The 10,858-nt window shown below is 39.7% G+C and overlaps 2 protein-coding genes across 4 annotated transcripts in view; one reads left to right on the top strand and one right to left on the bottom strand.

The window, feature by feature from the left end:
* The first annotated feature begins 360 nt into the window (after positions 1–360).
* The window catches only part of ccdc88b (coiled-coil and HOOK domain protein 88B), a 35,558-nt gene continuing 25,060 nt past the window's right edge, over positions 361–10,858 (top strand). The window contains exons 1-9 of the mRNA XM_077732657.1: positions 361–597; positions 1,017–1,165; positions 2,479–2,587; positions 7,201–7,270; positions 7,337–7,395; positions 7,880–7,963; positions 9,229–9,369; positions 9,760–9,893; positions 10,727–10,808. Of these exons, the coding sequence (XP_077588783.1) occupies positions 532–597; positions 1,017–1,165; positions 2,479–2,587; positions 7,201–7,270; positions 7,337–7,395; positions 7,880–7,963; positions 9,229–9,369; positions 9,760–9,893; positions 10,727–10,808 (894 nt within the window). The 5' untranslated portion in view covers positions 361–531. The remainder of the gene's footprint in view (positions 598–1,016; positions 1,166–2,478; positions 2,588–7,200; positions 7,271–7,336; positions 7,396–7,879; positions 7,964–9,228; positions 9,370–9,759; positions 9,894–10,726; positions 10,809–10,858) is intronic.
* macrod1 (mono-ADP ribosylhydrolase 1) overlaps positions 7,313–10,858 on the bottom strand; it is a 131,098-nt gene continuing 127,552 nt past the window's right edge. For all 3 annotated transcript variants that reach the window (XR_013328615.1, XR_013328616.1, XR_013328617.1), the window contains 2 exons: positions 9,169–9,363; positions 7,313–7,410 (listed from right to left, as the gene is read on the bottom strand). The gene's annotated coding sequence lies outside the window, so the exon portion shown is untranslated. The remainder of the gene's footprint in view (positions 7,411–9,168; positions 9,364–10,858) is intronic.

Raw genomic sequence — 10,858 nt, 5'->3', positions numbered from 1 at the left:
GAGGGCCCCAACGCACCAAGTGTAAATGGACTTTCAGAAACTCCAGACTTTTACATATTATTCAGCCCAAACTAGCTTTGAAAAGCCGACAAAATGAATCCAACTCCTCAGGATAATTATTAATTATATTCATTTTAACATCCAAATCCTGGCTAGTATGTTGTAAAACAAATAAGGCATTAAAAATGATGCATTAACTGTATAGCAATGCTTTAGAAATAAGGCCTCAGCACATGATTTATCAAATAATCATATGACATGTGTCAACATTCAGAAAAAAGGGCGTGGAAACCAAAAAAGAATGGTGGCTCACGAATGCAACCCGAGCTTTTTGACAATTCCGGTGTGGTTTTGCAACGAAAACAGGGCGTCACGTTCAAAGAGGAAGAAAGGGGGGGCCGGATTTTCAGTAAAATGTCAAAGCACTTCACTTGACACAAGATGGACACATTGACTACATTAAAGCACTGATATTGTTTGTTAATCATCTGCCTGACTGTTGGAGAGCCGCTAATCTATTGTGGCCGGACAATGGACTCCTCTGGCGGCGTGATGGACAACGTAGAAGAATTCATGGAGAGTGCGTTGGTGCACTGGGTATGTCGCTTCACATTTATCACTCGGAGCCCACAGAAAAGGTCATTGCTTTTTGGTTTTTTTAGCAAACAGTGCTGTTTAAAAAAAACTGACATGGCTTTTGGTGTATTATCGCCTTAATCTAGCCAATTCAAATGCATAAATAGTAGTGAAATTAGTGTTGTTTTTTTCTGTCGAGCCAACTTCTTCTTTTTTGAAGCTTCCTTTGCCTTAACTTAAGTGTTTTTTTGTTTGTTTTTTAGGCCCAATACTTCTAAGTTCCTTTTTTTCTCCAAATTATTTGATTACATTTGCCTTTAGCCCTTTTATGCACAATTTATTATTATTATTATTTCCCCCGTCAATGTTGGATCGATGATTTATGGCCTAGTGGCGACCAATCTTTTTTTGAGACAAGTCAACTTTTGCTTTTTGGATAGGTTGGGCTCTTTGAGAAGATGGCAGAGACGGAGGAGTCTTTCCCACCCCGAAACCAGTACATTGACGTGAACCCCGTTTCCCACAATTCCCGAGATGCTTACCTCAGACTTACCAATGGGGTTTTCCTAAATCAAGTCATGAGGATCATGTAAGTCCATTTTTTTTTTTTACAGTAATCATTCTATCTATTAATCAACATACGATGGAGCAGTACATTGGAAAAGTGTTTAGCTCCATGCCTCACAGTTCTAAAGTTCAAGGCTCAAATGCACCCTATCAGAAGGAATGTACTAAATGTAATCAATTCAATGCTTTTACTCTTATTATACAAGTATGATGAGATTTAATACTTCAGCACAAAGTGCACAAATACAGTAATCCCTCGAATATCGTGGATATTATACAGCAGACATGGCCCCGATTATCGAAAAAACACAAAGTATGATCAACCCTATTAATACTACACAGTATACTACATTTTTTAACCTATTATTACTACATACAGCACAACGTTTTTGCACATACGCAAAAAAATACACTCATCCCTTGTTTTTTGCAGATAATGTAGACCAGAAATAGCCGCAACTATTGAAAAATATTACTCAATACGATACAGAAAAACTGCAAAGTAAAATCACCCTATTATTACTACATACAGTACTACGTATTCGCAACTATACAAAAAATACACTCATCCCTTTTTTTGCAGATAAGGTAGACTAAACATGGCCGCAACTATTAAAAAGTAGTACTACATATAATACTAGTTGTTTTGGCACCTGTACAAAAATACAAGTATCAAGAAGTGTATTTATTAAATATCAGGCATATGTTGCAGGCATAAGGTATAAGGTATAAATAAAAAAAGTAGTAAAGTAATAAATAAGAATATAAATAAAATGTTTATATGTGAGGTTTTAAGAGGGCCAATATTCAATACTTAACATCAATTTGATGTGAAATTGATCTGTATAATGATCCCCATTGCAAACACACAAAGTTGAATGAACTACAAACTTCACCCAAATGAATTTTTACAGTCTAGCGTGAACTTAATCGTACATTTATCACACTCGCGTTCCTAATGCCGCCATTGTCCCGGCGTCACAATTGATGAATGGCGTTCACGGGCGTTCTATTCGTATTTGCCACAAATATCCAGCCAAACATGAAATGAGATCTCGCCGTCTCGCCATCTTCATTTTTAACCACCACGTCTGGGGCCGCCGCCGCCCTCGCCGCGGCGTATTTTTGGTCAGCGCTCGGGCGGATTCATTTGGCCTGACTTAACCGCCGTTATTTTAACGGCTAATTGCGCCAGGCATTCTCGCGGGCGGCGTGGAGGCCTCATTAAAATTGGATTCGGATTGCAACACTGCATGCGGATTTGCCTTGTTTTTTTTCTCCTCATTTGGGGGCGCTATTTGCAGTAGATACATTTCCATGTGTGTGTGTGTCCAGAGACCCCAATCCAAGGGTGGAAAGGTTGTACGACAACGAGAGCGATGACGACACGCAGAGAATACAGAACTTTTCCATCTTAAATCGACACCTTCGGGCTTTTTATCAGGTAGGACGCCAGATGCTACCTATTTTGAAATATCGAAGAGAAAATCATAACAGAAGAGGGTGAGATTTGTTTTGAAATTGGCTTTAAACAATTCTGCGGAAAACAAAATATTTTTTTTTGGGACATTTTCTGCTGTATTGTCGTCAATAAGAGGGATAAAAACTATTAGGTTAACTTATGATATTGACAATATTTGGCATGATGATAGTTATAGGATAGCAAATCTTTGCTTTATTGGAAAATATATTGGATTCAGAGAATAAGTGGAAAAAAATGCATTTTTGGGGCGTTTTAGATGAATGTATTTGGTATGGAAACATGTTTTTAAGCAGTTTTTTAATGGGCTTTTCTTTTTAAAAAATCATTTTTGGAATGTATTTTTTTATTTTAGAAGTGTTTAGTGAATTAATTCTGTCCTCTTATGCAACATTGCTTCTGATTATTGACATGTTGTGCCTTATAATTCAACTCAAATTGATATCATGACAAATATGAACTATAGTGATGTCACTTTTCCCTCAAAAAATCACTTCTACATACTTAACACTGTCAATATCAACCTCAACTGTAAAAATGTTCGCTCCACAAACGCAAACAATTGTGCTGTCAACATAAGAAACAGTTTGATTTATTATTTATACTTTTTTGGGGGCAATCACCTAGCCTCAGTCAGTCGAGTCCTCTGCAATTTTCTAATCATTGAAATTCAGCATTTCATTACTGAGCTGTCAATCCAACAATACCTTCCTTCTCACTTTCCACATTCCATAAAGTGGCAAACAATGAGTAATTTATTCAAAAAAATCCAACCAATAAGAGCCCCCCGAGACCCGCTTTGGCCTAAAAGCCCGTTCCGTAAAAGAACTCCAAGATGAAATAAAGGTACAAGGGCTATTTTAGCGAAACAACTTCCAACTCATTATAAATAGAAAAGCCTCTTAAAAAGGCAGACACGTCGTTCCGCTAAAAACTAACTCAAGGCTACGGGGCAAGAAAAAGCGGGTTGAAGGAAGACGTTTCCCGCGGAAAGAGGCAAATAAAAAAAAAACGGAGAACAAAACGTAAAAGTGAGGAGGCAAGTATTAGTCTCACTACAAGAGCATTCCTCTCAGGGATATTGTAAATAGTTGAAAGTGCACTCGGGGGATGGCGGCGGATTCGCACCAACAGGAAGATGAAACGGAATATTTCCTTCCTCTATTATCCGGCAAATTGGACCATTTTCTTTACCAGAAGTTGAGGCGAGTAACGGGCCTTGGTGGCATTTGAGGAAATTGCCCACCGGGTTCTCACACTGCGGATTGACACGTGAAAGAAGGTCCTTACTCGTCAGGTGGAATCGCTCGTCAAACACGCGCGTGTCTCGGAGGTTTCGCTTCCCCATTTTGAAGGCGTCATTTGAGTCCTGAAAACCTCAGACTAGAACGCGTCACGACTGGATTAACATGAAGTTTTATAGTGTGAGATAATTTGAGAGAAATTGGTGACTCAGTGGTTAGCACGTCAGGCTCACAGTGGGAGACCTGGGTTCAGATCCAGGCCGGTCCACCTGTGTGGAGGTTGCATGTTCTCCCTAGGCCTATGTGGGTTTTCTCTGGGTACTTTAGTTTCCTCCCACATTCCAAAAATATGCATAGTAGGCTGATTGGACACTCTAAATTGCCCTAATCTATGATTGATTGGCTGATTGTGCCCTGTGATTGGCTGGCTACTAATTTGGAGTCAGCTGGGATAGGCTCCAGCACCCCCCGCGACCCTAATGAGGATAAAGTACGCTCGGAACTGGGCAACTCCGCAAAAGATGATTTTAGATGTAAAAAAAATGTGTTTGGGTTCAACGGTATTTTACCAGAACGTTTGGGATTCGGTATAACAGTTCACAAGTGGAATAGAATCTGGCTAGAAACCAGTTAGAATCCGGCTAGAATCCGGGTGAGAAGTGCAACCATAGAGCAAGGCAGGCTGGGTAATCGGAGAAACTAGACTGTATACAAAAGGTTTTAAAAGTACAAATAATCAGAAAAACACCATTAAAACTACATCAAAATTATTCACCTAAATGTTGGAACCTATGAATCCGCAAAAACAAGGTATTACAGTATTTAAATTCCCAGGGATGAATACATTTAATGCAAAATATTCAACATCTGCTGTCTAATCGGAATACAACCCTCGACACTTCGCCCCTGAAAAAAAAAACAGTTTTTAATCCCTTCCCTCTCAATAAAAAAAAACCCGCAATCTATCAGCATACCCAGAAACAAAATGTAGGCGTGGCCAATGTCCCCAACAATAAAACTATGAAGCATCCAAAGTGACAAGTTAATTAAGTTGGATAAAGTACAGCGGAAATTTGGCGTATAAAAGCGCATGATTTCTTGACAGCTCACAGTACATCGGAAGCCAAGCAGAGGACTATAAATATGGAAATCATAATGTTGCAGATGGATTTTAATTCTCTTGGCTAGTCCAGGCAGAAGCCGGATGCAAAACGCCGCTTTCCCATTGGCCGACATTAAAGCGCTTGATTATTTTCACAGACAGATTTGTCCAGAGATCAAGAGTAATTCCTTCTTCCTTTGCCATGAAAAACACGCCATTTTTTGCTGGAAAAACAGACCCGCGGAAGTTGGCGTCTAGCGGAAGAACACATAATTGAACGACGCCGCTAATCTACGGAATAAGCGGCGTATTGGCCATGTTGCCAAATTGGGACGCCCATTTTTTCCACCGCAAAACGGTCATATGGTCATCTGATATTCATCATATTGGCATACCATTTTGCTAACCTCAAGAGTCTAACCACTTGGTGACTGTCTTGAAGATGAAATTTACAGAGTATCAAACCACAGGTGTCAAAGTGGCGGCCCGGGGGCCAAATCTGGCCCACCGCATGATTTTGTGCGTCCCGGGAAGATAAATCATGAGGGCCGACTTTCTGTTTTAGGATCTAATTAAAATGAAGTACAGATGTGTATTAAATTTCCTGATTTTCCCCTTTTAAATCAATAATTGTCATTTTATAATCATTTTTTAATGTTTTTAGTTCGAAAATCATTTTGTAAAATCTAAAAATATATATAAAAAAGCTAAAGTAAACATTAGTATTGATCTATAAAAACTGAATATTCAGGGATTTTAATCTAGTTCTTTTAATCCATTTATAAAAAAAACAATTAAATATTATATCTAAAATGGTCCAGCCCAAATGAAACCGAGTTGGTGTTAATGCGGCCCACGAGCCAACCCAAGTTTGACACCCTTGCCGTAATGTATTAGTAAGCGATGTACTTACCACGATTGGATGCTGGAGTCAGGGTTGTCATTGGCTTAATCGGAACGCAGCGACTGTAGGCCGCAGCAGACGACAATAAAAGCAGCTCGCCATCTCCCTCTCGCACGCCAGTCAGATTTGCGTTACCTTTAAGGACAGCCCAGAAAACAGCGCAATCAATATATTAACATATTAACATTATAGTTAAGTCTCAAAATTGATAAATTATTAAACTTCTCAGCCTATGCCTGGCTCACCATTGGTCAAAAAAGCTAAAAAACTCAGGTTGGCGGCAAACAAAAGGATCCACGCTCTCAACGCATAGCCTTTCCAGGAGAGCGCACTTAGGATGAGGCAGAGTGAACTCTAATTGGGAGATCACCCCACCACCACCACCACCACCACTCTACCGCTTGTGTGTGTCCATGGATACAGCAGGAAAATGCGAACAGGTGGTGGAGCGGCAAGCCAAAGTCAGTGTGTGGCTGGGCCATAATAAAGATTTTTTGATTAGCAGGAAAATTGTTTGGTCCTCACCAACACTCAAGCGCCTCTGCTCTGGACATGGCAAATTGGCAGCGTGGAACGAGGAGTCATATTTGCTTGTCTTGTCTTGTGGGGAGATTTAAAAAAAAAGAAAAAGACAAAGGCTGATACAGTCGGATGCCAGAAAGCACAGATTTTTGGACAGGCAATATCTGACATGGAGGACTTGGATTTAATATGGATCTGGATTTGAGGGAAGATTTGTTCAAGTTGTGGTTAGGATGGGGCTTTTTCTTTCTCTTCCTGGTGGATATTTCTGAACAAAAACAGGTTTTGCTCACAACCGTGGGAACCGGCGTTGAATATTGGCCACATGCTGGTTGTTCCAAGATAGTGTACACCTATGTTTACGGTACGTTTTCACAATCACAGCTGATACGGGTTTAGAAATGAGGGAGCATAACACTTGCTGCATGCGAATAATATTTATAAAGTCATATTTGCAAGTGGACAAAAATAAAAAACAAAAAAGTAAACTTCATCTTGGCCTTTCTTTACTAGGAATTTGACTGTAAACTGTATTTAATGAAATTATTTTAAATTCTCTTCAGATGATGCTTTTGCACAGTCATAACTGTTAATTTTTATTTGTGGGTGATTTTTTATACATATATTATAATGGGAGACACGGTGGTTAAGTGGTTTGTGCGTTCGCCTCACAGTTCTGGGGTCGTGGGTTTGATCCCTAGTGGTAGTTACTATGTGGAGTTTACATATTGCTTGTGTGGGATTTCCGGCCCAGAAAATGAATGAATATATTATTATAATGATTATTATTTTTATTTTTTTACAGGAGGACCTGCAACAGTTGATATTGATGCCTCTGCCAAATGTGGCCATCTTGGGCCAAGACTCTTTCACAGGTAGCTAATAAATATGCAATTCAATCTATGAAGGAGACTATACTTACTGGATATTTGTGTGTTCAGAGGCAGCCGTGGAGGAACTGAGACGTTTACTTCTTCTCCTTCTGGGATGCGCCGTGCAGGTGAGATGTTACGCCCTGAAAATACCAAATAATCAAAAATCAACACAAAGTGACCAATGAACAGAAAGTAGACCCTAAAAAATCTATATAAAATGAGCCCAAATGCACAAAAATGTTTCGTTTCTGACTGGCGACCAGTTCAATTGGATTAAAACAGCATTTAGTGCTTTTATAGTTTACAAAACAAAGCCAAAAAAACTCCAAGCCAAGTCCAATTGATCCAACTCACTAAAGTAACCCCCTGAGGAAGATTTTAAGCTTAAATTTTGAGCCTTTTATATTCACAACAGCTCCATTTTGTGAGTTTGCCGTCCTAAATTCACTTTGTGCAGGTTTACAAAGTATCTCACATCATCACTTGACGCATAAAAACTAATCAGTTTGATTCCTTTGTTAAGAGAGTTTTTGGAAAAAGACACAAAAGAACTTCATTCCATTATAAGGCAGCAAACCGGCTGATTTATCCAAATCTTTTTGTGTGCAGTGTGAACACAAAGAGACGTTTATTCAGCAAATCCAGTCAATGGACATTCACACACAAGCTGAGCTCGCCATCTGCATTCAACAGGTGTGTTCAGGTGCACGTACAACCTTGCAAGGACTACAATATTATTCACAAAGTGACCTCAGTTCAAGGAGTTTTTTCCATTGGGATTTTTCGTCTCTAAACGAGTTTTTTTCCATTCAAATTCTCATTTTAGCATGAAAAAAAAGTACTTCTGTTACACACCATGTCCGCCTACTCTGATTTTTCTGTCAAACTGTGTTTCCGTAAGGCTTAAATGACAATTAAACATAAAAAAAATATCCACCCTATGAAGAATTACCCAGATTAGAGAGACGGCATGTTGCAGGGCAGCAGGACTGAATTACTACTGCCCAGGAGTCTTTTCCTCTCTGGGCTTTTTATTTTTTTTGCCTCATAAATCAGAGTGGTGAGGAGGTGTCTTCCCCGTGGAGACGGATGCACCCCCACTGGCTGCTAATAACGTCCACCTGAGGACACCTGAGGACGTAGCGCGGCGGGCCTTTCGCAATTGTTGTGTCGACGTGCACCAGCATAGCAATTTATGGACATAATGTACTATTATTTTGGACAATAAGATAAAGAATACACAATGAAGAGGAAATAAATATTCATTGGTTCGTCCTTGTAAGGGTTGCCGGAGTCAATCAGCGCGGAGAGACACAGTCGCAAGTATACCGTCGTTACCAACGGGAATTGAGCCCGTGCACAAGTCAGCCGGGTGAACCACTAGGCCTTGGAATAAAATATAGTCAATAAAGTATAAAATGCATTTTTTGGTAGGGTAATTTGACCCGAAAACCAAAAATACACATAATTTAAAGTAAGAATCGTAAAATGGGATCTGTTAGGAGAGGGGTGGTGAACATGTGGCTCTCAAGCCACTTTAGGCTCTTTGGTTCTGATCATGTTTTGTATATACTGTGACTTTTTGCCTAGTTTCTTCTTGCTCTTATTTTTATTTTCTTTAAAAACACAAAATCATCAGAGTCATTTAAAAAGAAATAAAATATTATATTTCAAAAAATATTTGGCAGATTGGATTTTTTTTATGATGCTTCTGGCCTTTTTGACTTTCATAGTTTCAAATTTGGGCACTTTGTGTCTAACTTGTTCGTGTTAAGATGAGCATTTTTTCAGATAAAAACAATATACCAGGCTCAGCCTAGCTATGAGAACAAGTGCGACTTATAGCCCGGAAAATACAGTACATGGTTTATTTTAAATATAAAAAAGATGACTCTTACTTGGCCTTGGCGCTGCTCAATAAAGGATTAACTCTGCTCATCAACATGACTTTGCTGCAGGTGACTCAAGACCCCCGTTCGGTTCTGCCGCTCCGCTGGGAGGAGCTTCTGGAGGTCCAAGACGCCGACCTCAAGGTGGTCTTTGGTCTCATGGCCAAACACATTCAAAGCATCTTGGCCCAGAGAGATTCGCACCTGCAGGTAGACAAACATCGCATAAATCACTGCAAATACACACAAAAAAATCCCATATTGCTGTTGATAATAAATCAAAACATGCCTGCAGAAGAATCTAACAAAAATATATATTTAGGTCGTGTCAGCGCCACCTTCTATTCGTGTAGTTTTCATATTTTACCTCAACCATAAGCATCCATGAAAAGAGCCACATATGGCTCCATGTTAAGCACGATAGGAAGACTACATTGATCAAATGCTGTCCGTAATTCTGTTTTGTAGTAGATAACGTAAATAAATCAAAGATGACAATGGCAGTAACACTCGTTCTTTGTGTTGAGGAGCGCACACTCCATTTCTCACACTCATTCGTTCCCGTCACTCTTCTGCCGACCCTCCTCACCCCCCACCCAGCGCATAGCGGAGTTGTGTCGTGAGCGGGAGGCGCATGCCGACTCCCCCCTACCATCCCTGGGCGAGCTCCCCCAAGGTCTGGCGCTTCAGCTGGTCGACAGCAAGGCCAAAGTGCGCCGCCTTAAACAGCAACTGTAAGTATGTGAGTGTGTGTTAACATAAACGCGTACATAAACAGATGCACTTGCAGAATCTGCATCCCTCACCATAACAGGAATTAAATATAAAAAACAAAAACGATGTTGACAACAGAAATTCGCCAACCAACTTTTACATTTTCACCCCAAAAAATTAAAAAATACGGGTAGCAGGCCAACAGTAACTGTAAGTGAATGAGTGTGTGTTAACATACACGTGTACATAAACAGATCCACTTGCAGAATCTCCAAACCTCACCAAAACAGGAATTTAGCATAAAAAACAAAAATGATTTTGACAACAGAATGCACCAACCAAGCTTTTACATTTTCTCCCAAAAATAAAAAACTATGGGTAAGTGAATGAGTGTGTGTTAACATATACCCGTACATAAACAGATGCACTTGTGGAATCTACATCCGTCACCAAAAGAGGAATTAATTATAAAAAAACCCAAAACTAATATTGACAACAGAATGCATCAACCAATCTTGTACATTTTCACCCAAAAATAAATTTAAAAAATAAAAAAAACTATGGGCAGAAAGCCAACATGGCTGCTCTCATTGATCAAGGTTGACTGCAGTTCAAATTAATTACCCCTTGAAAAAAGGGTAATGTGTCCATTAGCGAGGGGCTTATTTATTCATCTTCTTGTTACTTACATCACGGATTCCCATCCACTGCGCCACTAACTTCACTTACTGGAATTGGTCACGCACTCTGCCTTCCTTTTTCACTTGTCACTTTCATCATTCTTCCCAAAATTGCGGGAGACATTAGGGAGAAAAAAAAAGTGACCACTTTGTCTATTTTTTATTTTTTTTAGGGACGATAAAGGGGATCAGTTATTAGACTACAAGCAGGAGATTCAAATGATGGAGGAGGAACTCAAAAAGCTTCAGAAAGAGGTTGGTGCACGACGCCGCTAGCCCATTTCCTGGGTCAAAATTTCCCAGAG

Source organism: Stigmatopora nigra, chromosome 14, assembly GCF_051989575.1.
Source record: "Stigmatopora nigra isolate UIUO_SnigA chromosome 14, RoL_Snig_1.1, whole genome shotgun sequence".
Classification (NCBI taxonomy): domain Eukaryota; kingdom Metazoa; phylum Chordata; class Actinopteri; order Syngnathiformes; family Syngnathidae; genus Stigmatopora; species Stigmatopora nigra.
Note: the sequence above shows the minus strand (reverse complement) of the source record. Positions and strands in the feature narration are given on the sequence as shown.